Source organism: Heteronotia binoei, chromosome 5, assembly GCF_032191835.1.
Source record: "Heteronotia binoei isolate CCM8104 ecotype False Entrance Well chromosome 5, APGP_CSIRO_Hbin_v1, whole genome shotgun sequence".
Lineage (NCBI taxonomy): Eukaryota > Metazoa > Chordata > Lepidosauria > Squamata > Gekkonidae > Heteronotia > Heteronotia binoei.
In genome coordinates, this window is record NC_083227.1 from 172,827,127 (window position 1) to 172,854,712 (window position 27,586).

At 44.4% G+C, this 27,586-nt stretch overlaps 1 protein-coding gene across 1 annotated transcript in view; it reads left to right on the forward strand.

Annotated features, from left to right (window-relative positions):
* The window catches only part of DNAH9 (dynein axonemal heavy chain 9), a 636,923-nt gene that overhangs the window by 435,883 nt on the left and 173,454 nt on the right, over positions 1 to 27,586 (forward strand). The window contains exons 58-60 of the mRNA XM_060238867.1: positions 12,415 to 12,555; positions 20,090 to 20,260; positions 26,519 to 26,641. Coding sequence (XP_060094850.1) covers positions 12,415 to 12,555; positions 20,090 to 20,260; positions 26,519 to 26,641 — 435 coding nt within the window. The remainder of the gene's footprint in view (positions 1 to 12,414; positions 12,556 to 20,089; positions 20,261 to 26,518; positions 26,642 to 27,586) is intronic.

Sequence of the window (27,586 nt, forward strand, 5' to 3'; positions counted from 1 at the left end):
GTCTCTATGACAGCCCTCCAAGTACTTGAAGCTGGTGATCATATCACCTCCCAGCTGCCTCCTCTCCAGGCTAAACATGCCCAACTCCTTCAACCTTTCTTCATAGGATTTGATCTCCAGACTCCTCACCATCTTCGTCGCCCTCCTCTGGATCCGTTGCAGTTTATTTATATTTTTCTTAAAATGTGGTGCCCCAAACTCAACACAATACTCCAGGTGAGGTCTTTCCAGAGCAGAGTGAAGTGAAATCATCACTTCATGTGATCTGGACACTATACTTCTGTTCATGCAGACCAAAATTGTATTTGCCTTTTTAGCCACCACATCACACTTTTGACTCATGTTCATTGTATGGTCCACTAAGACCCCAAGATCCTATTTGCACATACTACTGCTAAGACAAGTCTCCCCCATCCTATAGCCATACATTGGATTTTTCCTACCTAAATGCATAACCTTACATTTCTACCTGTTAAAATAAAAGGGACTTAATTGGAGGGGCAGAATATGTGAGGGGGAGGAGATCTGATCATCCAAAATGACTGACTATTAATTAATTGGTAAAAAGGTAAAGATGAGATGAAGGTGATAAAGGTGAGACCATGCAAGCACCAGTTGTTTTCGACTCTGGGGTGACATTGTTTTCACAAGTAGGAATTGAGCAGTTCCGCCCTCTCTTCATTACCTGTTACAATGGCACTTTCCTGCCCTTGCAGTGGGCCCACCATGTCCTTGCACTTTTCCTTACTCTGGCTTGCCCTTGCAGCTTATCCGGAAACTACAGCAAATGCAGAATGCAACTGCTCGTCTGCTGACTTCATCACCTCTATGAGTGAGCATGCAGCTGGTGCTCCGCGGCCTGCACTGGCTGCCTATAGAGTACCGGATTTGCTTCAAGGCGTTAGTCCTGACTTTTAAAGCCTTACGTGGCCTGGGACCAACATACCTGCGAGACTGTCTCTTCCTGTATATGCCCCAGAGGTCACTTCATTCAGCCTCCCAAGATCTTCTGACTGTCCCCAGCCCAAGAGATGCCCGTCTTGCCTCTACCAGGGCCAGGTCTTTCTCAGTCCTGGCCCCAACCTGGTGGAATTAGCTCCCTATGGAGATCCTGGCCCTACCTGGCTTGCTAGCCTTTCATAGGGCCTGTAAAACGGAGCTGTTTCACCAGGTTGGGGCCAGGATTCACTAGATTGGTTGGCCTCCCATACTGTACTGTCCTAGTGCGCTGTTATGCTATTTTATTGTTATGTTGATTTTATTGTGATTTTATTATTCATGCTGTGCTCCGCTCTGAGCCCCTATGGGGAACAGGCGGAATATAAATAAACAGTAAAAAAAATCATTTTATAGGTTTTAGCCCAGTTTTTCAGCTTGTCAAGATCATCCTGTATCCTGTCTCTATCTTCTACTGTATTTGCAACCCCTCCCAATTTAGTATCATCTGAAAATTTAATAAGCATTCCCACCATCCCTTCATCCAAATCATTTATAAAGATGTTGAACAAAGTAGGTCCCAGGACAGATCCTTGAGGCACTCCACTTGACACCCCTCTCCAAGAGGATGAGGAATCATTCACAAGCACTCTTGGGTGTGATCTGTCAACCAGTTACAGATCCACCTAACGGTAACAGGATCCAAACCACATTTTACCAACTTGTCAACAAGGATAGCATGTGGAACCTTATCAAAAGCCTTATTGAAATCGATAAATGATGTCTACAGCATTTCCCTGATCCAGGAAGGTAGACACTTTCTCAAAAAAAAGAGATCAGGTTAGTCTGACATGACTTGTTGTTGAGAAACCCATGTAATCACAGCCATCCTTTCTAAATGTTCCAGGACTGACTGACTGATGATTTGTTCTAAAACTTTTCCAGGGATAGACATCAAGCTGACAGGTTGGTAGTTACCTGGATCCTCCTTTTTCCCCTTCTTGAAAATGGGGACAACATTTGCCCGCCTCCAAGCTTGCGGCATCTCTCCTGTTCTCTAAGAATTCTCAAAAATAATAGCCAGAGGCACAGAGATTACTTCCATGAGCTCTTTTAGAACCCTTTGATGCAGTTCATCTGGCCCTGAGGACTTAGTTTCATTTAAAGAAACTAGGTATTAATGTACACCCCTATGCTGATCCTAGATTGGAACTCCATACCCTCATTATATGTTCTGTTTTTGCCATGTCAAGCACTGTTTCCCTCATAAGAGGAGACTGAGGAAAAGTAGGAATTGAGCAGTTCCGCCCTCTCTTCATTACCTGTTACAATGGTTTTCTGGTTTTTAAAAAGTTTTATTGATTTAAACTACTACAGGACAGCAGCATTGCAGATAATACATAAAATAAGGGGGAAAGCAAGAAAAGGGAACATACAGAATGGGAAAAAACAGAAAACAGAAACCAGCACAAATATATCAATTATAACTCCACCTCTCAATATAATACTCTAATGTTTCTACCTATAATTATAAAAATCTTCATTAAATGTTATTTTCCTTTCTTCTTTTACCAGGACAAAGAAACAAAAAAAGAAGAATTCTTTTAGTAAACTATTAAAGCATTGTACAACTAAACAATTCTTCTTAAACACAAATCAGACTGTCTCATCCTCCAATTTGTCTAAATTAACTTGCAGCTATGACTAGCACAAATTAGATTATTAATTTAACCAATAGCTTAACCAAAAAAGCACATGACTATTTTTTCTTTATTCATAAGAAATTGCATAACATATCTCAAGTATAATCAAATACTTTATCAGTCTTTAACTAAAATCAAATACTTTATCAGTCTTTAACGAAAACATTTCTCCTACAAACATGTTAAAACAAATCTACCAGATCTCTAAATAGTCAGACTGTCAATATTTACCTATTCACCAGGAAAAAAGAAAGAGAAAGAGAACCAAACATAAAAAAGACCCACATTTCAAAATTCTTCTTTCCCAGAATTAAAAACTTTTAAGTTCCTTTAGTTTCTACATCCAAGTTATATCCAAGGCAGCCCATTTGTCCATAACTTATCTTCTAGTGGCATCATACATTTCTTAATCAAAGTTCCTTATTCACCAAAACAGAAGAAAAGATCCAAAATACTTTTTACGGATTGTTTTCCAACACCAGATTAGACAATTGAAGTACAATTTGCCTCTTCTCGACATGGGTCGCCTCCTCAACCAACAAAAAAAAAGTTCTTCGCCATCTCCCCTTCTCCAGTTGATCTTGTTGACAGTCAGCATCCGGTGAAGAATTAAAACTGCGTCAGAGGGGGCCATTTTCTTTTCTCTTCGTTTGTTTCGCATAATCACCATGTTTCGCATAATCACCATTTTCCCTTTTTCCATTAGCTGTTAGATCCTCTTCGCTCAAATAGTTAGCTGTAAACATGAAGTAATCTTTAAGATACTGCTTAAGTGAAATAAAATCCTCCTTTAAAGATCTGAAAATTGCACTGGTATCTTTTCCATGTGCCATTTCATTAAATGATGCCATTTTAAAATTCAACTTGTGCATAAGTTCAGTCTCTCAAATCAGGTTATTTTTCACTTCTCTCTTGTAACTTCTTGTTCTACAGCAACTTTAACAGAGCTTGTTAAGAGACATTCTTTCAGTTACAAACAGATAAAGGAGACAGAACTTTCTGTTTCCCTTTTATAGTCAGATCGTTTTGCAGATTCTTGATAATCTTTGTATTATATGTCCAATTAAAGTCCGGGTTAATTTTATTGTTTATATTCAAGCCAGTTTGAGTAAATAAGACTGCTCATCACGTTGCCGGACCTTTTGAAGTAATCCGTGAGCTAGTCTATTGACGGTATGTTAAGTGGCCCATTAGGGGGTAGAGTTGGAGAAGTAACACCTACTTGTTAGGCAGGGCTGTCACTTTTGATGTGGAGGAATGTTGCTTTAAAGAACATACTGTAGAAAAAGAAAGCAAAAAGTGTTCGGGAGTCTTTCTTTCTTTGCTGATTTCAGCGTTCAAAGCTGCAGAGCTTCAGGAAGCACGACAGGTCTTGGGGGCCGTTGCCTTTGGCCCCTTCCACCCACTCGTGGAACTCCCATGCCAAAGAGAAGGCTCAACAAGTCCCCACCTTTTGGGGGTATCACTTCTGTGATACCCCTCCTATGACCAGAATCAGAATTGCTGCGGAGAGCGTCCGCAAGCAACCTGAAGCCAAGATGACGGATCCTGGAACTCTACAATGGCACTTTTCTGCTCTCACAATGGGCCTACCATGTCCTTGCCCTTTTCTTAACATAAGAAAAGAACCCTTTTTTGTTGTTTTTAGCATCTTTGGCCAGCCTAAGCTCATATTGAGCTTTAGTTTTCCTAACTTTTTCTCTACAAGCTCTGGTGATTTGCTTATATTCATCCTTGGTTATAAGGCCCTCCTTCCAATCCCTAAAGGAGTCTTTTTTATTTCTCAAGCCTTTAGAGAGCTGTTTATGGAGCCACCTTGGCTTCTTTAGGCTTCTTTCATTTTTTCTTCTCATGGGTGTCAAATGACTTTGCCATAAAGGGTTAAAGTTTCCCAGGTTGTCCTGAAAGGCTGCATTTTTTTGTCTCACAGAACCTCATCTCTTCTCTCTCCTTCCTGTATCTTCCCTCTCCCCCTTTCCCTCTCTGATTCCCATGGCAATTCACGTGTTGTTTAGTCTTGTACTGCAGCAGCAACAACTATGTATCTAAAGTTGCAACCCTGGGTGGAAAGTTCTACTCAAAGAATGCTTGGGAAGATAAGTTGATGTATATCATATATGCTGGGAAAGGGGTGGGGGGGGGGGGGCAATTGCTTAGTAGTTTACCCTATATTACTGAGGGATTTCCTGGGTCACCCCAGATCTGACTCACAGGTTGTCTGTACCTATTTACCTGGATCTTACAATAAAAGGAACTAAAAAGAATAAAAGACTTTTTATTTTGGGAAATCATGGAGGATTGACATAGAGTCAGATCTCCCTGGGGCAGCACTCCCCCTCAGCATGGACCCTCCAGGATGCTGGAGAAACTGGGATCCAAGGAAGAAGTAGAAGCTACCTCCAGCATTCACGGTGCTTCCGGCAATAGTTGGCCAGGGGGCCTTGGAGCAATACCAAAGATGGTAGCTGTTAGAAAACATGAGCCAGAACCAGATGAAAGGAAAGAGGGAGAGGCTTTTCATTGCTCCTCAGGCATGGGAGCCTTGGAGGTCTGCGACTGGGCAAGAGCACCAAGCCCAGCAACTCAATCTATTGGGAGAAGATGACCCACCTAACCCCGAGCTCAAGGGAATCAAGGGGGAAGAACCGGAGCCACTGGATGGGGCAGGAGGGGTTGGCAACTGGGTGAGAATGAGCAAAGTACAACGCATCTGGTTCGAGTTGGGAGATGGGGTGGGGCAGATACAGTATGAGATATGCTTCATGAGTGACTTTTTTCTGCACACATTACAACTGCGGCCCCTGGTACTGCTCCCCCTTCAACCCCTGCCTCACTGACAGAACCCACTCCACCAGTGGGGCAACCACTGCCACCACAGGGGCCACCCAACCGCCACCGCCTGCTCAGCCGGCCCCACCGGTGCCAACCACCCCGCTGGTTCAACTAGCACTGCCGCATGCCCTATCACCAGGGATACCACCGGGGGTGGCCCAGCCAGCACCCCGGGCCCACCAGCCGTGCCAGGGACCCTGTCGCCCAATGTGCGTGGCCCCACTGTTCGCTTCAACGGGGACCCAGGGCAGTTGGAGTTTTTCACCATTCAAGCCCAGAGCTTCTTATGCCAGTGGGGTGCCTCGTTCCCTTCGGAGCAGTTACGCGTTGTTGCTATTGGCACACATCTAGAGGGCCCAGCAGCTGACTGGTTTGTGGCGCTATATGAATCCAATGCACCCGAACGATATTCTATGCAAGAATTTTTGTGATCGTTGCTGTGGCAGTTTGAGGATCCTATGAAGGAAGCCAACGCCAACGCCCAGCTAGAAGCCCTCAGGCAAGGCAAATGGCCGGTGAGAGCATACCCATGAGTTTCGTCTGCTTGAGACCAAGGTCTGCAATTGGGATGAGCAAATGAAAGTTGCCATTTACAAACAAGGGTTGTGAGCAAATTTGCTCTGGTGGCTGCTGGTGCAAGACAACCCTGATAATAATAATAATAATATAATAATACCTTTTATTTATATCCCGCCCTCTCCGCCAAAGCAGGCTCAGGGCAGCTAACAGCAAAATTCAATATACATAGTACAACAACGTTTTAAAACTACAATTAATTAAAAACTATTAAAATTCTAAAACAGTGAAATTAACATTTGTGCTATTACCTGGATGGCGAACTTACTTAGCAGTTCTAGTCTGTGAAGGCCATTTTGAACAAGATGGTCTTGCAGGCCCTGCAGAATTTCTCAAAGTCCCGCAGGGCCCGCATTTCTTCTGGAAGTTGGTTCCATAACTGTGGGGCCATAACAGAGAAAGCCCGGGTATGGGTACTCTGAAGTTTTATCTCTTGGCCCGGGGATAGTCAGTAGGTTCTTCCCTGCTGACCTCAGTGCTCTCTGGGATTCATGTGGGTTGGATACAATTAATGATAAGGGATACATGATACCCTTGTGGGTTGGATACAATTAACGAGCAAGGTTGACACCCACTTATGCCAAGTGTAGTTACAAGAGGAGAGAGAGCACAGCATCCGAGAAAATCGAGCTAAACCTCAACCCCCGGGGAAGTGAGCGAGTATGGGGAAGAATGAGAAGCTGTGCTTCCAGTGCGGCTTTCCAACGCATCTTGCTTTCAACTGCCCACGTGAATGCGGCCCGCCACCACCTGCCACTCCCAGCCACAGGACCAACCCAAAAAAGGAGAAAGGAAGCAAACCACTCAAACCTCAGAAGGACTGGAGGGCCTCTAACTCTGGAATTATCCCACTTTGGCAGTACCTGCAGGAGGTGGAGGGGGATCCTCTCCATCTGATGACGAACACAGAGCCCCATCAAGGGGTGAAACTGCAGGCATGGTAAGAGTCCAAACTTCAGGAAAACTTTTATATCTTCCAGTAAGTCTTTTCAACCCAGATTTAAAATGCTACACTCACATGCGAATGTTGCTGGACTCAGGCTGTACCAGGGACCTGATTACACCCCACCTGGTCGAGGCTTTAGGGCTAAAAATGACAGCTTTACCACACCCAATGACTTTTGAGCAGATGGATGGATCCCTGATGAGGAGGGAACCATGTACCCTAGAGACTTTACCCACCCAGGTGGGTCTAGGGAAACATTGGGGGGAAAAGACCTTTCGTAATAGACCCTACAGCAGCATTTGACCTGGACTTGAGTGCTGAGTGGCTCAGGGACCATGAACCGTATATTCGGTGGAAAAGCAGAGTAGTATACTTTGTGGATGAAGGTTGTAATGCCCATACCTGGGATGGCAGTTGGGGCCCTCACCCTCCTCCGATGGTGGAAAGTCTGCCTCACCAAAGGGGAAGTGGCCAGCATTCCCCAGGAATACAGGGACTTATGCAAAATGTTTGAGGGAGGAGAGGTGGATGAGTTACCCCCTCATTGACCAACAGACTGTGTAATAGAATTGAAACCCGGAGTACAGTTAACCTAAGCTAAACTATACTCCATGAGCCGAACTGAGAGAGAGGAATTACAAAGGTTCCTGGATGTTAACCTAGCACAGGGTTTTATACGCCCTGCATCTTCCTCCCATGTGGCCCCGGTGCTCTTTAGAAAGAAAAAGGATGGGACACTAAGGCTGTGCGTGGACTACAGAGGGTTAAACGTGGTCTCCATGTCTAATGTGTATCCTCTGCTGCTGGCAAAGACTTATTAAAAGCTGCATCGCAGGGCAGGATTTTGACTAAGCTAGACTTGTGAGAAGCTTACTATAGAGTACGCATCAGAGAGGGAGATGCGTACTCTAATACACCAGTGGGACAATCTGAATACAGAGTAATGCCATTCAGGCTACAGGGAGCCTCAGGAGTTTTCATGAACTTGATAAATGAAGTACTAAGAAAATATTTATTCAAGGGAGTTTTGATTTATTTGAATGATTGCTTGATTTATTCAAAGGACCTCACATCGCATATAAAGTTGGTGAGGGAGGTACTAAAGGCTTTATACAAAAGCAAACTATTTGTAAAGCTGTCCTAGTGCGAATTCCATAAGGAGCAATTGGACTTTTTAGGGTACAGGGTATCTGGCAAAGGACTATCGATGGACCCAGCAAAAGTTAAGGCTGTGGTGGACTGGCAGGCACCCCGCAACTGGCAACAGTTACAACAATTTATCGGATTTTGTAACTTTTATAGAACCTTCATCCCTGACTTTGCACAAGTAATTTTACCTATAATGGACCTTTTAAAAACAAAAGGGAAGGGCCCAGGAGCAACCAGACCAGGAGCTCCCTTAGATTGGACTGGGAAATGCCAGGAGGCCTTTGACAAATTGAAGTGCCTATTTACCTCTGAACCTATTTTAATTCACCCAGATGAGACTAAGGAATTTTGGGTTCAATGCGACACATCAGATGTCACCATTGGATGTGCCATCCTCCTACAAGATAAGGAGGGCCACTTACGGCCCTGTGCAAATATTTCTTGAAAAGTTAATGAGACAGAGAGACAATGGTCTGTATGGGACAAAGAAACTTTTGCAATTAAACATGCATTGGAAGTTTGGAGGCACTGGTTGGAGGGTACAAGGGTCCCTTTTGAAGTATGGACTGATCATAAGAACTTGGGGGCGCTACATGCCAGTAAGAAACTATCCCACAAACGAGCGCACTGTGCTGGATTTTTCCCACATTTTGCATTTACTTTAAAATATGTTCCGGGAAAAAAGAACTTTTTGGCTGACACCCTCTCTTTGTTACCTCAACATGAGAGCAAAAGGGAACCGATCATAAACTCGATGTTCACTCTGGTGCAACTGGGGGGGGGGGGGTGGTAGTGCAAACTCGTAGCCAAACCAAAAGGGGAAAAGTCCCTGAGGATTTACAAACAAAACAAGCCACTGAGGAGGAAAGGCAGACTAATTTACCCCTCTCAGTGGTAGTAAATGCTGACGGCCTGGGATTTAAAAATGGGAAATTATATGTGCCTCAGTCCTCACACAAGGAAATATTACAACTAAGCCATGACAGTAAGCTGTCTGGCCATTTTGGATTTATAAAAACAATACATTTGGTGCAAAGGCAGTTTTGGTAGCCAGGGATGAAAAAAGACATTTCTGATTACATGACTTCATGCCCGGTGTGTATCATGGCAAAAAAGAGGAGCGGGAAACCCCTGGGACTCCTGCAACCATCAGAAACAGCTACCAGACCTTGGTCTATGGATTTTATAATGGATTTGCCAGAAAGTGAATGGAAAACAGTGATATTGGTTGTAGTGGACACATTCTCTAAACAGTCTCACTTTATCCTGTGCACAAAAATACTATCCGTTAAGAAACTAGCCAGGTTGTTTTTTATTCAAGAAGAAGAAGAAGATATTGGATTTATATCCCACCCTCCACTCCGAAGAGTCTCAGAGCGGCTCACAATCTCCTTTACCTTCCTCCCCCACAACAGACACCCTGTGAGGTGGGTGGGGCTGGAGAGGGCTCTCACAGCAGCTGCCCTTTCAAGGACAACCTCTGCCAGAGCTACAGCTGACCCAAGGCCATTCCAGCAGGTGCAAGTGAAGGAGTGGGGAATCAAACCCGGTTCTCCCAGATAAGAGTCCGCACACTTAACCTCTACACCAAACTGGCTCTCCTCCAAGTGGTCCACCAAGTGGTCCGCCTCCATAGCTTTCCTAATAAGGTGATGGACAGAGGGTCCCAATTCTGCATAAACTTTTGGAAAGAATTTTGCCAATTGACTAAGATGGAGCAGGGAATTAGCTCTAGCTACCACCCCCAAACTGACGGCCAGACAGCGCGTACCCATGCTGTGCTAGAACAGCACTTATGGTGCTTTATAAATTTCCAACAATCAAATTGGTGTGAATTACTGCCATTTGCGGAATATGCCTACAATAATTCAATTCATAGTTCAGCTAATCATTCACCTTTCCAGATTGTGCATGGATGTGACAACAAGCCATTACCCACTCTACCAGGGGACACCAACCAAAAAAACCACTGACTTTCAAACAAGGTGGTGTAACCTGGAAACTGCATGGAAGACGGCTCAGCACTATTTAGATAAGGCAAAAAAGACTTATAAACAAGCCTATGACAAGAAAAGACAACCTTTCTGGGATGTACAATGTGAGGACTGTGTTTATCTGTCAACCAAAAATCTCCCTAACTTGCAACCATCCCGAAAATTGGGACCCAAATACATTGGACCTTTCCAAGTTAAAAAACTGATTAACAAAGTGACTGTAGAACTTGATTTACCTAAAGCTTATCGTAATTTGCATCCTGTCTTTCACTGCAACTGGTTAGAACACACCCCCAAGGACGATACTTGGTACCTTGAGACACCAGCTCCACCTCCGAAGATGATCCAGAACCAGCCTCACCACGAGATTGAATCCATTTGGGACTCTAAACTCAAACATGGGATTTAGTATTACTTAATTAAATGGCTACATTTTCCTGTTTCCCAAATTGAATGGGTAAGAGCAGAACATGCCAGGCTCCCAAACTAATAAAGAAATTTCATCAATGATATCCCGATCGGTCGGGATCTGAGGTGGAATCTTAAGGGGGGCAGAATGTCAAATGATTTTGCCATAAAGGGTTAAAGTTTCCCAGGTTGTCCTGAAACGCTGCATTTTCTGTCTCACAAACCCTTATCTCTTTCCCTCCTTCCTGTGTCTTCCCTCTCCCCCTTTCCCTCTCTGATTGCCATGGCAATATACCTGTTGTTTAGTCTTATACCACAGCAGTAACAACTATGTATCTAAAGTTGAAACCTTGGGTGGAAAGTTCTAGTCAAAGAATGCTTGAGAAAATAAGTTGATGTATCTCATATATGCTGGGAAAGGAGTGGGGGGCGATTGCTTAGTAGTTTACCCTATATCCTGGGTCACCCCAGTAATATACCCTAGTTTACCCTATATCCTGGGTCGCCCCAGATCTGACTCAGACAGGATGTCTGTACCTATTAATCTGGATCTTACAATAAAAGGAACTTTATAAAGAATAAAAGACTTTTTATTTGGGGAACCAGGGGTGTTTGACAATAGGAATTCAGTATTTTGCTTTTAAGAAATTCCCACCCCTCTTGAACCCCCTTCTTCCTAAGTATTTCTGACCATGGGATTTTACCCAGCATAGTTCTAAGTTTGTCAAAGTTTGCCTTTCTGAACAACCTAAGTCTGACTACATATAGCTTTCCCCTTCCCTAAGACTGTGAATTCCAAAATCACATGGTCATTAGCAATGCCAGAAGAATTCCAGGCCACACCTGGAGGTTGGAACCATAGGCTGGAGTCAGAGATTTGTCTCCCAGGCTTCATCTTCTGATTTAATTTATTTGATTTTTAGCCCACCCTTCCCATGAATAAGCCCCATGGCACAGAGTGTAAAGCTGCAGTACTGCAGTCTGAACTCTCTGCTCATGACCTGAATTTGATCCTGGTGGAAACTGGGTTCAAGTAGCCAGCTCAAGGTTGACTCAGCCTTCCATCCTTCTGAGGTTGGTAAAATGAGTGCCCAGCTTGCTGGGAGGAAAGTGTAAATGACTGGAGTAGGCAATGGCAAACCACCCTGTAAAAAGTTTGCCGTGAAAATGTTGTGAAAGCAACATCACCCTAGAACTGGAAACAACTGGTGCTTGCACAGGGGACTACCTTTCTCCCCACCCCCCATAAATGGGCTCTCCTTTCTTTTGGGCTCTCCTTCCTTGGATGTTTTTAGATAGAGGCTAGATGGCCATCTGACAGCACTGGGTATCCTGTGAATTTAGGGGGAGATATTTATGAATTTCCTGCATTGTGCAGGGGGTTGGACTAAATGACCTTAGAGGTCCCTTCCAAGTCTATGATTCTATTCTATGAATGGGCTCAGCTGAAGCTGTTTGCTTTCCTCCCTATTTCCAGCTTGGAGAAAAGTGTTTGGAACAACAGACTTGAAAAAGTACAAGACCTTGGAGTGGGAAGGATCAACTCCTGTGTGTTCCTCTGTGGCTGTCCAATTTATTTGATCTGTAAACAGGAAGAGACATGGAAAGAAAAATGCATCTGCCACTGTCACATAACCTTAAGCCCTAGCTTGCAGACTGTGTCATGATGACCAGGTGGGAGATGAGATGACTCTTGAACATCTGCCCTCTGCCCCCAGCTATGCTTGGAGGAACGATGAGGGACACATTATACAGAGTTAATCTAAAGTATGACAGTCAGCTGAGGTTGTACCATCCCCATGGAAACAAACAAAATTTGCATAAACCAAAATACAGCTTCATGGCTGGTTTTGCCTTTCCTTTCTTTCAGGTCCAGGAGTCCAAGCTGACAGAAACAAAGATTAATGAGGCAAGGGAACATTACCGTCCTGCAGCAGCCCGGGCTTCCCTGCTGTACTTCATCATGAATGACCTCAATAGCATCCATCCCATGTACCAGTTTTCCCTGAAGGTACAGAATTTATGTTTGGGTTGTTGTTGTTTTTGAAAGGTGGGTGGGTCTTACACTCTCCATCGGCTATTTTAAATTGCTTTAAATCTTATTGAAAAGTATCCAGTGGCATCACGTTTGTAGGATAACCTCCTTTCTCTTCATGTGCAGTGGTGGCTGGATTCCTCCAGTTACACTGTGTGTTTTTCTTATTCTAAATAGCAGCATTTTTACCACAATATGAGCCCACATTGCAGAGATCCTTGGCTGCAATTGAAGCCACTCCTTTGAAATTAGTGTCTGAGTTCCCTTTTAACTCTGACACCTCTTTCCAGCCCCCTTTTCCTGTGTCAGCAATTGGACAGAGGATCCATTCTTCAGATGTCTCAAGGGTTCCCTCCTTTGTTTTCTTCCTTCAGAAGATCAAAACCTATAGAAGCGATGCTAGCTACTTTTCTCTACTTCTCTAAATCTAGACCATAACATCTCTTCACAGAGACTCCTTTAAGTCCCAACAGAAGCTATTGAGTTCTACTGCGGCCTAGCCATAGCTGCTCCCTAACCCACTTTGAGGCCACTAAAGGTGGTGTTGTGTATTGCATCTCACTGTGTTCTTGTTGCCTGAGGTTGAGACAGGCACTCCTTGCAAGCCAGGATCCTGAAGCCTGGAAGAACTGGCCAATCAGGATGCTACAAGTTGTAACAAAGAAATGCAAATGAAGGATTCTGGAGTGAGCCAATAGGAGTAACTGCAGCCGACTAAAGGGGGTGTGTTTAACTCAGCCACAGCGTATATATTGATTGAGTTGCCTGGATAGTTTGTGATTTTCTTCTTGCAATAAAGTGTTCTTGATTGATTCAGAGCTTGCTGAAGTCACTTTACTTAAGGCGGTTGTGTAAAAAAGAAAAGCTCTAATGTGACATGCTAAACATACCCTTCTTCTAATACCAAACTCACTCTTCTTGAGTGAGGGACCTCTCTCCAGCTGCCTTCTCTCCAGAGAGAATCTTTCTCCCTGCAGCCTTTTCCAAAGAGCACTTTTCTCCCTACAGCCTTTCAGAGAGAGAACAAACCTCCTTTTGGGGCTGCCAAACCCCTGGGCCAATAATCAGGAGATACCTGTGTTCTAACAAATTTACTCACGAGGAATTTTTTAAAAAAGTTCTTATCAAAATATACTATTTTAAAGCTCAAAATTTGTTATAATAATTTTACTTTATAAATTTCCTAACATACTTTCACAAAGTGAAGAAAGTATAATTAAAAAATTTAAACCCAAACGTTATATAACATTGTGTTTTAAATATGCAAAGCATTGAAAACATAAAGAGGGATACAGAGAGGATAACTCTTGACATTCTGCCCCCCCAAGCTTCCTTTCCCTCCCCCTGGCTTAGAATCATAGAGTTGGAAGGGACCATCAGGGTTGTCTAGTCCAACCCCCTGCACAATGCAGGAAACTCACAAATACCTCCCCCCAAATTCACAGGATCTTCATTGCTGTCAGATGGACATCTAGCCTCTGTTTAAAAACCTCCAAGGAAGGAGAGCCCACCAACTCCCGAGGAAGCCTGTTCCACTGAGGAATCGCTCTAATGGTCAGGAAGTTCTTCCTAATGTTGAGCCGGAAACTCTTTTGATTTAATTTGAAACCATTGGTTCTGATCCTACCTTCCGGGGCCTCGGAAAACAATTCCACACCATCCTCTATATGACAGCCCTTCAAGTACTTGAAGATGGTGATCATATCACCTCTCAGCCTCCTCCTCTCCAGGCTAAACATCCCCAACTCCTTCAACCTTTCCTCATAGGACTTGGTCTCCAGACCCCTCAACATCTTCGCTGCCCTCCTCTGGACCCTTTCCAGCTTGTCTATATCCTTCTTAAAATATGGTGTCCAAAACTGAACACAATACTCCAGGTGAGGTCTTACCAGAGCAGAGTAAAGCAGTACTATCACATCACGTGATCTGGACACTATACTTCTATTGAAACAGCCCAAAATTGCATTTGCCTTTTTAGCCACCACATCACACTGTTGACTCATGTTCAGCGTATGATCCACTAAGACCATGTAAGGGCTTCTAAGTTTTTGTGATCTGTCCAAATCTTAAATGGGACTCTGGCTCCAACTAGCCAGGACCTCCAAGTCTTTAAGGCAAAAGTTACTGCAAATGCCTTTGTCCCAAACGGACCAGTTCCGTTGTTCTTGAGAGAATTTTTTGGAGATATAGGCACAGGGACGCAATCTCCCTTCATTATTGGCCTGCATTAATATTGCTCCTACAGCCATGTCAGAGGCATCACATTGGACCATGAAAGGTCGCAGTTCGTCTGGGTGGCTGAGAATGGGTTCACTAGTGTACAATCTTTTCAATTTGTTGAACGCCTCCTGACATTTGGGGGTCTATGCCAATTTTGCCCCCGGCCTTTTTGCTTCCGGACCTTTCTCTTTTGTTTTTAACAGGTCTGTCAGTGGCAACGATGTGTGTGCAAAGCCTTGAATGAAATTACGGTAAAAATTTGTGAATCCGAGGAATGATTGAAGCTGTCTACGTATCCTCGGGAGTTCCCAATCTAGTACTGCTTGTATTTTAGCTGGGTCCATAGCCAGCTTCTTCTCAGATACTCGGTAACCCAGATAATCCAACTCTGTCTTGCGGAACTCACATTTAGATAGTTTAGCATACAGTTTGTGTTCGTATAAGGTTGTGAGTGCTCTTCTCACCAATTTTACATGGGAGTTCAAGTTTTGTGAATAAATAATTATATCATCCAGGTACACCACAAGAAGTAAGCGAGCTTGACCTCCAAGACATTCCCTTGGGGAGCCCACTGACAGAGTAGCAGAGGGGGTGGGGAGGGGCACAGGGAAATTTGGCTCCACAGCCAAATTTCTTTTAGCATGCTCTTGGAGGTCTAATCATATACTGTAGCAGCAACCTTAGCTGTTGGTGGTCAGGCTGAAACGAGGCCGCAGGCAAAATCAGGAAGAAACAGCCATTTATTTAATGTGTACATGGACCCCAGATCAGACTCATGTCTAAACACATCCAGGAGCCCCGATTTCAGGAAGGTCTACAGTTTTATAGCCACAGACAATCATTTCCAGTAAACAATCGCACAATTACAGGAAAGGACCACCCCATATCCCATACATCAATACAAGCGTCATATTACTAAAGGAACAAGGAGGAGACGTGGCATTGATGTTGCCGCAATATCCTTCTTGCAGCAATATCCTTCATCAAAAACACATTTGCACTTTTGACTTGCTCCCGAGACATTTTCCAAGGTGCATTTGCTCAATGCTTATTTTAGTGCTTATTCCAGCCAGTTTCTAGTTCCTCTTTTAGGCAGCTGTTGCAGATCCGGTGGGTGAAGGATTAACTTTCTCTTTTGCTGCCTTATGCTTCTACAAGTTGGACACACTGTTAACTCCCCTTTCCTCCCTTTCGCAATCTAGAAGGATTATTTCACAGTGTCAGGCAATGTTAATTTTACTTTAATATTAGAAAGCTTGTTAAGGGTAGTTGCCATGTTTAACCAATGTTACTAACCATAAAAGAAACTGTGTACATCAAAGCAGAATGTTGTCAGTGCCCTGCTTGGATCTTTCTCACACTTACTAACAAATGCAAAAAATTGTCCTTTGAAGATAAAGCACCTCCAGGGACGATCTCACCAACTCATCCCAGGAAGGGAAACCACAGATAAAAGATAAGAGGAGGTTACCGTGTGAATATTCACACATGAATACAGTATTGTTTAGAATTGAGGCTTTGTTTAGAAAAACTTTGATGTACTGCCTTCAAGTATGCCCTGCAACCTTACTTTGTATCAGTCCCAATCTCTTCATTCATTGCATATGGATTATCAAATAAAACCTTACTTTGTTTCAATTCAAAGACTGGTTACTTTGAAACCTAATTGCCTAACACACAGAGGCATCTAGCAAGCACTTTTTGAAATCTCTTTGACCTTTTGTTTTCTTGCCGTTGTGCCTAATTGATGGCTTTCTGTCAAGCATCGATATTTCAAAATAATCAAGCTTTTGTTTAAATCAAAGACGCGTTTTATTTGAAACTCTATGACTTGCTCCAAGGACAGAAACCTTTCAAGTAATACAGGTTGTTACTTTGCATAGCATCTTAAAGGTTACTTCAAAGGCAGGGGTTACAGATAACTTCAAAAGAATAACATCAGGATATAAATTGCATTGAGGGTTCAAAGGCTACAAGCAACTGTCTCTTTGGTCACTACGGAATGGCAACATCTCCTGTTCTCATACATTCTTCCCATACTGACAAGCCCTTTTGGTGAGAACCTGTGGGAGAGGTTTTACATTTCTATTACAAGGTTTCTGACACTTCCTGAGCTGGTGAGAGTTATTATGCATGGTGAGAATAGAAGAAAAGAAAGAAAGGGGGAGAGAGGGTAAGGTTAGATGAGTGAAATATAGGTAATACAACGTTCAGAAATAACATGCTTGACATACTGCACCCTCTAAGATCGTCTTCTGGGCTTTGCGGGATTAATCTTGTAAAACTTGTTTATTAAATCTTTTGCTTGCGCATTCAAGCTCTCGACCCATTCATTGTGTGCGGCTGAGAAGTGTTTCCATCTAATCAAAAAATATAGCACTCCTTGCTTTAACTTTGCATCTAAAATCTGCTTGACTTCATGGTGACTCTGACCCCCAATCAGGATAGGTTGTGGAGCTGACGGTCGAGGGTGCCAAGATGTAGCTCCAGGATCTCAATGGAGTAGACTGCAATGAAAAACAAGGTGTATTTTACTAAACATTTTTGGGAGTTCCAATTCTACTGTCACTTTATTGATCACCCTCTTTATTTTGAATGGACCTAGGAATCTGTATGCCAGTTTCTTAGAATGTTGAATCAGTGGTAAGTTTTTTTGTGGAAAGAAAGACTGTCTCTCCTACTTTAAAATCCCATACTGGAGTATGGCTCTTATCATAGCGCTTTTTGTATGTATCTTTAGCAACTTCCAGGTTCTCTTGTATTATTTTCCAAACTTTTCCCAGATTACCCCACCAATGTTCAAAAGATGAAGGTAGTTCTGGGGTCACTCCTCCAGGTAATAATGGGAAGGATTTCCCTTCATACCCATTCACTACCAGAAAGTGACACGTGTAGACTCTACACATGTCAAAAGGGAGAAGTTTTGGTGGAGCTATGAACACCGTTATTGTATCCATATTCCATAAAAGGTAAAAGTTCCACCCAATTTATGTCCGGTTCATGTTTTGCCAGCCACTCTACCCCTAGCACAATGTCAAATGATTAAGAGGGGGCTATCATGAATAACAGTGTGTCCCAGTGATCTTCTATTCCCACTGGTACTTCCTGTGTTTGTTCAGTACATGGTTCCCCTCTCATTATAGTTCCATCCATTTGCTCAAACTGTATCGGGTGCCGTAAGGGGGTTCTGTGGAGGCCCAATGCTTCCACCAGTTTAGGCGTGATTATGTCTCTGGTGCACCCTGAATCGATTAGCACTTGAGCATAAATGAATCTCTTTAGTTTGGGGTTTAATAATGTCAAGGGGACGAAAAATAAAGCTCCAGTTATCCTCGCCCTTAGTGGTGCTGTTAGTTCCACGACCTGCTGCTCGGCACCTTTCAGGGCATGTTGTCCCCGTTTCCCGCTGGCTCATCTTCCCAAGACATCTCACTCAGCTCATCGATGATGATGGTTTCCTTGTCTACCGAAGTCACTGCTGCGGTGCTCCCTTTCACCGACTCTTTTGGACGACCCTCGTTCTTCTTCACCTTAGGTGCGCCGGGTTTCAGAGTGAGGGGGGGCCTCAAGGTTGCTCTGAGCAATTGGCGGCCAGGTGGTTGAGATTTCCACACTGAAAGCAATGTCGGGGAGTGACCGGCTTAGTTGCTCCCCCTGCAGGATTGGCCTTCTTCACATCTGGTTTTGCCCCCAACCAAGACTCACGTTCCCCCTTACCCCCTTGCTGCTATTGCTATTGTAGGGCCACTCATTTCATGTTGGTTTCCACCTCCCCAGCTAGTTGCACCCACCCCACCAGTGTGGTGGAGTAAGCTTGCTGCAGTGCCCGATCCAGCACACTCACGTTCAGGCCCCTCTGGAACTGTACTATCTTCATCAGTTCGTTCCAACCCCAGATTTTGGCCGTGTTGGCTCAAAATTAGGCAGCGTACTCACGCACTGACTTGTACCCCTGCTGTAGATCTCGTAGAGTGGTGAGGGCTCAGGTTTCTTGGAGTGGATCTTCATATTGAGTCAGGAGTGCTTGAAGTAAAGCAGCCACCATATCCAACTCAGGGCTCTGGGTCTCGTACAGACTCACGTACCATCTTTTGGCAGCCCCTTTTAGCTTCGACCCCAGGTAATTCACTCTGCTGAACTCATCAGGGAAGATGTTTCCTCAGTAATGCATGTAGCTATTAGCTTGGATGGAGAAATATCCCACTTCCTCAAGGTCCCTATCGAAGGTTGCATCCAGCTCTCTTCCTCTCCCATAATCTCGAGGGACGAGGGGAAGCGGTGGCTGGGGTAAGGTCGGCGGCCTCGCCGGAGGTAGTGTTGGTCCCCCTCTTGGGTCTGCTAGCTGCAGTGCCCTTTCCAGCTGCCTTCTCATTTCTTGCACCATGAACGTAGCATTGGCTTGCATCTCATCTCTCAGACATTTGGCCATTTCAGCCATCTCATTCCTCATCATTTGGACAAGTCCCCGGTCATCAGAATCAGGTTCTTCGTCCTCCTCGTCTGGGCATGGAGGGTGTGGATCCCCATACTCCTCCTTCTTCTCAGGTCTCGTCTCGACCACTCCCACCTCCGGCTCTTGTGCCGTCCTGGCCACTTTCGTCCGTCACTCTTCCTCATCTGGACGGGCATGCCAGGATCGCTTCTCTCCGAGCTGATGCCTCATCCATTAGGATAGTGGATGTTCTGGGAGCCCACACTCTGGGGGTGATGAGAAGTTGTTGGATGTGCAAGAGGGACCCCCTCCCCATGGCTCGCCAAGCATCAAGGATGTGCCACGGGGATGTCAGTACCCCTGCACTTTCTTCTCTGGGTTCCCCTTGTACTCTCTCTGGGGATGTAGGGAGTTTGCCGTTGTCTGGAGTTCTTTCAGCCCCAATAGCTTCAAAAACAGATGACTTCAAAAGAATAACATCAGGATGTAAATTGCATTGAGGGTTCAAAGGCTACAAGCAACTATCTCTTGGTCACTATGGAATGGCAACATCTCCTGTTCTCATACATTCTTCCCATACCAATAAGCCCTTTTGGTGAGAACCTGTGGGAAAGGCATTTACATTTCTATTACAAGGTTACCAACACATCCTGAGCTGGTGAGATTTATTATGCATGGTGAGGAAAGAAAGAAAGAAAGAAAGAAAGAAAGAAAGAAAGAAAGAAAGAAAGAAAGAAAGAAAGAAAGAAAGAAAGAAAGAAAGAAAGAAAGAAAGAAAGAAAGAGGGAGAGGGGGTAAGGTTGAGATCTATTGCAATGTCTTAAAGTCATTCCTCTCTCTTTTCTCTCTGTCTCATAGGCATTCAGTGTTGTCTTCCAGAAAGCTGTCAAAAGTGCTGCCTTGAATGAAAACCTCAAAGAACAAGTAGCCAACCTTATTGACAGCATTACCTTCTCTGTGTTCCAGTACACAACCCGAGGGCTGTTTGAATGTGACAAACTGATTTACATAGCACAGGTCACTTTCCAGGTAAAGTAACTGAGCACATAGTAGAACCCTTGCTTGCTCTTATGCCATCTCCAAACTCTTCCCATTGCATTGTTGAATTCATCATACACAGGAAAGTCTCACTTTTTGAATGACTGTAGAACTAACCTGTAATCACTGAGAACTTTATTAGATAGCATTTTCTTTATTTATTTCAGTATTTATAATTTTTATTTATGCATTTTCCTGCATTGGTTGGACTAGATGACACCAGAGGTCCCTTCCAACTCTATTATGATTATATTCTATAATATTTCTATGCTGTATCTTCAGATACTTGCTCAAGGCAGCTTACAATGAAAAAGAACACAGTATAAAAATGAGTCGTTACTGACAAGCCATTAAAAACAAGCCATTGGACACAATAAGCATAAAAGCATCCGTACAACAGAAGAAAACTATTAAAAAGGTGCTAAGATAACCACCCCAAATACATTAAACCCTATGTGGAGAAACACCATTTTGTTTGTGCTTACCTGTGAGATGGATAAGGGGAAACTGTCAAACATGAGGTAGGCCTTGGCCTAGTCTCCTCCTCATTCTCCCCTCCTCTCCTATGTGTAACCAGTAATGTGAGGACAGTTCCCTAGCGAGAACAGGAAGTCCATCAGGGGCCTGTCCCGTAATGCTGCAGGAAAGTGGGCCAGTTTCTGAGCGGGAACTGCAGTTTATATTAGTGTTTTTTGGGTGGGAAAGCTGAGTTCAGTCAGTTGTTGGTTGAAGCTTGCAGGAGAGAAACAGCTCTGCTCCTGAGCCAGAGTGAGTGACCATTTTGGAGAGTATGAATGATCATCTATCCAATTGAAACTAAGTAAGGTGTCTGCCCTACATACCATCCAGTTAGGGCATGAGTTTAAACAGGGAGAGAGATGGAACATTTTTGCGTCTTTTGATTTGTTTCAATTTTTTCAATTTTTATTAAGTTTCAGTATAAAGGGGAAGGAATGATGCAGGGATGCAGAAGCAAAAAAGGGGAGGGAGTTTTGGGGGGGGACAAGACAAAGAAAAAAAAAGCAGTAAATAAAGCTGTTACATTTCTATCTTCCAAACTTGATCCTAACTTGGCTGGAGTACAAGCCAAAGCCAAAGCACTACTAGCCTGTAATGCTGCTATCCCCTCTACTAAATCCTCTTCATCCTTTTGTTCAGTTTCCTGCCAAAAAGGAACCATCTTTTGCCCAGCCCCCAGCTGTACTAAGGATGAAGCAATTGGGGTCCCCATCTTCCGAATATTGGAAGTTGTATACCCAGTTTTATTTGCCAATACCTCAATACTCATCGAATCCAGGAAACTCGTAGCAAACCCTGATGCAGCTAGCACGGTATCTAAACTTCTAGCATTCCTGCTTTTTGTTGCTTGAGCTGTATACCATAAGTCTAGCCATCTCCTCCATCCTTCGTGGCTAGTAATGACATAAGGAGCACATGCAGGCACAGCTTGTGACATTTAAACCTGTTAAGTCCAGTCTAACTTTTTTCAATGATCGGACTAGAGTTAACATCACCTGCTCCTTATGATCCAATTTCACCACAAGTGGCTCAATTAATGGATGTTTTTTGGGTTTCAATAAATCATTCTCCCTTGCCAACACTTCAAAATGAAGCATCTTTCCTGGTTGATGCAGTTGATAAACATCAACTTCAACTGGTACCGACTGGAACTGACGATGGCACAGATACCAGAAAATTGTATCTCGTTATTTCAAGTCACATTCACTTTATCAAAGAGTTCAGGTTTTCACGGCTGGTAATATCATTAGGGTTTGTAGAGTCTTTCGGGATCAAGTGCCGTGTTCTACTGGAGAAAGTTTTCCTTCCAGACGTTTCGTTCTCAGCTGCGGAGAACATCCTCAGTGGCGTTGCAGCCGGAGCAGGCGCTCAGACCTTCTTGGCTGCTGTGCATTGAGTGCGGCCAGGGCTGCTGGAGAGCTGCTATTTCTAGGCTGGAGGGGGTGTGATGAAAGGGCAATTGGTTTGTGGATGTGCCCATTGTTTGGTGGGGCTTCCTGGAAGGGTAGTGATAAGGAAACTGGCTGTTGAATGTGACCATTGTTCTGTGTTAATTGCTGGGAGGGTTAGAAGGGGTTTGAAGATAAGGAAGATGGTTGTTGACTGTGCTGATTGTTCTGTGGAATTTGCTGGTTGTTCTGAGACTTTCTGCAATTTACAGTCTGTAGGGTGTTTTGCAGAGCTGGGTTCCAAGATTGGTGGATGAAAATGCCTTCTTCCTTTCCGTTAAAATTGTGCTGGTGTTTGTAAATCTCAATAGCTTCTCTGTTCAGGCGGGTATGATAATGTGAGACCGTAGAAAGGACTTCAGTTCTTTCAAAGTGGATGACGTGGTCTCCTTCTTGAAGTGCATGTTCAGCTACAGCTGATTTTTCTGGCTGAAACAAGCGACAGTGTCTCTTGTGTTCGGTGAGACGGGTGTTGATACTGCGTTGGGTAGTGCCAATGTAGACTGCACCACAGGAGCAAGGTATTTTGTAGACTTCAGGGGTTGAAAGTGGATCTCTCATATCTTTGGCCGAGCGCAGCATGTGGCGGATCTGTTGTGTGGGCTTGAAGACTGTGTCAACATTATGGCGTTTGAGAATTTTGCCAATGCGGTTGGTGACAGATTTTATGTAGGGCAGGAAGGCTGTACCCACATTTGTGTGGGGCTCGGGATTTGGTGTGGATGGTCTCCTGGGATGGAGGGCTCTTCTAATTTCTTGTTGGGAGTATCCATTGGCCTGCAGTGACTGTTTGAGGTGGTGTAGTTCCTGTTGGAGTTGGCTTGGTTCACAGATGCGTGATGCACGGTGAATGAGGGTTTTAACAACTGTACGTTTTTGGTGAGGATGATGATTGGAATTCTTATTTAGATAGTGATCGGTGTGTGTGGGTTTCCTGAATACAGTGTGGCCGAGTTTTCCGTCATCTTTCCTGGTAATGAGAACGTTAAGAAAGGCAAGTTGACCATTGTTTTCTTTCTCCATGGTGAACTGGATACGAGGATGGACTGAATTGAGATGAAGGAGAAAGTTATTCAAAGCAGCCTCTCCATGACTCCAGATGGCAAAAACATCGTCCACATATCGGAGCCAGCAACGTGGTTTTAGGAGGGCAGATCTTAGTGCTGTATCTAAAACCACGTTGCTGGCTCCGATATGTGGATGATGTTTTTGCCATCTGGAGTCATGGAGAGGCTGCTTTGAATAACTTTCTCCTTCATCTGAATTCAGTCCATGCTCGTATCCAGTTCACCGTGGAGAAAGAAAACAATGGTCAACTTGCCTTTCTTGACGTTCTCATTACCAGGAAAGATGACGGAAAACTCGGCCACACTGTATTCAGGAAACCCACACACACCGATCACTATCTAAATAAGAATTCCAATCATCATCCTCACCAAAAACGTACAGTTGTTAAAACCCTCATTCACCGTGCATCACGCATCTGTGAACCAAGCCAACTCCAACAGGAACTACACCACCTCAAACAGTCACTGCAGGCCAATGGATACTCCCAACAAGAAATTAGAAGAGCCCTCCATCCCAGGAGACCATCCACATCAAATCCCGAGCCCCACACAAATGTGGGTACAGCCTTCCTGCCCTACATAATATCTGTCACCAACCGCATTGGCAAAATTCTCAAACGCCATAATGTTGACACAGTCTTCAAGCCCACACAACAGATCCGCCACATGCTGCGCTCGGCCAAAGATATGAGAGATCCACTTTCAACCCCTGAAGTCTACAAAATACCCTGTTCCTGTGGTGCAGTCTACATTGGCACTACCCAACGCAGTATCAACACCCGTCTCACCGAACACAAGAGACACTGTCGCTTGTTTCAGCCAGAAAAATCAGCTGTAGCTGAACATGCACTTCAAGAAGGAGACCACGTCATCCACTTTGAAAGAACTGAAGTCCTTTCTACGGTCTCACATTATCATACCCGCCTGAACAGAGAAGCTATTGAGATTTACAAACACCAGCACAATTTTAACAGAAAGGAAGAAGGCATTTTCATCCACCAATCTTGGTACCCAGCTCTGCAAAACACCCTACAGACTGTAAATTGCAGAAAGTCTCAGAACAACCAGCAAATTCCACAGAACAATCAGCACAGTCAACAACCATCTTCCTTTTCTTCACACCCCTTCCAACCCTCCCAGCAATTAACACAGAACAATGGTCACATTCAACAGCCAGTTTCCTTATCACTACCCTTCCAGGAAGCCCCACCAAACAATGGGCACATCCACAAACCAATTGCCCTTTCATCACACCCCCTCCAGCCTAGAAATAGCAGCTCTCCAGCAGCCCTGGCCGCACTCAATGCACAGCAGCCAAGAAGGTCTGAGCGCCTGCTCCGGCTGCAACGCCACTGAGGATGTTCTCCGCAGCTGAGAACGAAACGTCTGGAAGGAAAACTTTCTCCAGTAGAACACGGCACTTGATCCCGAAAGACTCTACAAACCCTAATCACATTCACTTTCATCCAATTGCACTATCCATTCAAGGGGTCCCCATTCTCCAATCTGATCCGTTTCCACCACCCATTTCTCCAGTTGACACTCCCCTGATACAATAAATTGTATGCCAGAAGGTGTTATTAACGTGATGTTCTGGGATTGCCACTCATCAGCCATCTGAGTTCCATTAAACCCTGTGAGGGTGTAAATTGGAATATAACCTGCAGCCACAAATGCAAAACCGTTAACCTTTAAAACAGCACAATCAGTTTCATTCTGGAGAACGAGAAATTTTCCCAATCTCTCACGTACCATAGCCCCTTTATAATGGTACTGTATAGAACAATCTCCTGGGGTGAAGTTGTATAATGGGAATATATCCCATACACACACACTGTAGGTATACCTTGGCATGGGGGTTACTGTTCGTATCTCTATGCATCGGGAATCCCTAGGGTGGGAAAGAAAGAGGCAAAATGGCCAGTTGCCAGCTCTCCAAGGGAATCCCAAAGATTCCTGGCAAGCCCCTAGGTGGGTTCCTAGTAACATGGGAGGAAGATTAGGAGGCTGTCCCACCTAACTGGAGCCCAAGACAGTGTCAAGTCGGCAGATTCAATAACGAGTTGTTGTTGATACAAAGAAACTACTTTATTGATACTGTTACTTGAGGCTAGGCCAGCATTGAAAGACTAAAGAATAACCTGTAAATGCATTGCATATATGGGACACTTCAAAGGGATTCCTAAGGGGGGAGGATTATGCAGGGCGCATTCACACATTGATGTTACCAATTCATTCTCAGGCTTGCGTGGCCTTGATCGTAGCAGGCTCCTGACTCCCTTTGGAGTGCCAGGCCTGAGAAGGCACAGATAAGACTTTCACATCTTTCCATTTCAAAGCAAGGACACTCACTACAGGAAGGGAGGGGTAGGGAAGGTACAAGCTAGCAGCAATTGAATATACTTTGGGTCTACCCAGAATGCTCTCTGACTGAGCCAGAGTTACATACAGACTTGACAGACAGGGACATGGCAGGAGACTGTGAAATGGTGAAACTACATATGAGGAAGCTAGATTCTGTGAAACGACTTATCCAGCTAGCAGCAATGTTGCCAGAGTGCTGTGGCTGGATCACGTGGGACACTTCATGAATTTGCATTTTGGACACTTGTGAAGAGACTTTTTTCCTGAATGTTTGATTGGTCTCTATTTGAATGCTTAAGTGGTCTTTGTGAGATGTTCATTCTCTCTGCGTAGGGGTTTGTTTCGGATCAAGATGTTCATTATCATGTCATATTGTGAGTAGTGTTTATGAGAATAACTTTGATATTATATAAAAATACACAACAATTTTTTGCTAAAATTCCTTTTCCAGTTATGTAGTAATTATGACCATGGACCATTTGGCATTTCTTGCTGTGAAAAAGGGCAGCTTTATACAGCTTTACTCTTCAAGTAGACCATTTCAAAAGGTGTGCTTTTTCTGTGCATTCTAGCCCTGTCTCACCTCTGCTCATAATTCTCTAGAGCAGGGGTGGTGAACGGTAGCTTTCCAGATGTTTTTTGTCTACAACTTCCATCAGCCCCTGCCAGCATGGCCAATGGCTGGGGCTGATGGGAGTTCTAGGCAAAAAACATCTGGAGAGCTACCATTGGCCACCCCTGCTCTAGAGGAGTTTGCTTGCTCTTGAGACACTAGTAACCCATTACCTGTTCTCCAGTACTGAGACAATTATCACAGCCTCCTGCAGCAGCATCTCGGTTTGTCATTGCAGATACTTCTAATAACTAAAGAAATTAACAACATGGAACTTGATTTCCTTCTACGATATCCAGCTCAGCCAGGAGTCATGAGTCCAGTGGAGTTTTTGTCTAATCAGTCATGGGGTGGCATCAAGGTAACTTTTAAACTCAAAAGTATTATCTTTCCTTTTTTTAAAAAAATTGGCAGTTATTTAAATTCTTATCAGATTCCAGAAGTTGGTATTTCCCAACCTCAGATCAAATTTTTCTAGTTTGCTACTATGAAAAACAAGTTAGTGAAAATGGTTCCAATAAAAAACAAGTTTCATTTGCCATTAAAAGTGCCATCTAATGCTTTTTGTTGTTCTCATAAAGTCCCATGAATATAATGTTTTGGTTGTAACTGTTATGCAGTCAGATGAAATGTGATGTACAGTGTTTATTAAAATGCAAGACCAGGTTTTATTTTCCATGTGTGACGTCAAAAGAGTAGGTCATTTTGGCTCCCCCTGTTGGTGTCCCCTCCCTGCAGAGCCTCTGCCATGTTGAGGGAGGGAGGCCAGGGTGCGCTTAAGGCTTCAGAAATGTGGAGCGGGGTCAGTTACAGCACTCAGTCACCAGCTCCGCGAAGCACGTTCACTAGGCACCCCCTCTCGCTCTCTGTCTGCCCTTACTCCGCTCGTCTTCCTCCCCAGCCGGCAGCAGCATTTTTCCTTTTATTGTGTCAAACCTCTGTGCCTATTTCCACCCCAAAGTGCCATTTCCACCCCGAAGTGCCCCACTGTCAGTCCCCTTTCCCCCTGCTCCATTGGTACATGGTTCCCTCCTCCCTCCTGTGTCCCACCCCCCAGCTCAGAGCCTCTAGGTGAGTCTCTCTATGGGGTGTGGTCGGCCCGTTGTGCTCCGTTGGCAGCGGCGTGGCCTCCATCGACTCCTCTCTGTCTTGTCCAATCCACCAGTCGCTGCCTCACCTCCACCCACTGAGCTGGGCTGTCCTTGCCACCTGCCTCCACTCCTCCGCAAGGCCCCCAGAATGCCCACAGCCAGCCTGGTAGGTAGGAGGGCGTGGGCCTTCAGGTGGGGTTGCTCTTTCCCTGGCC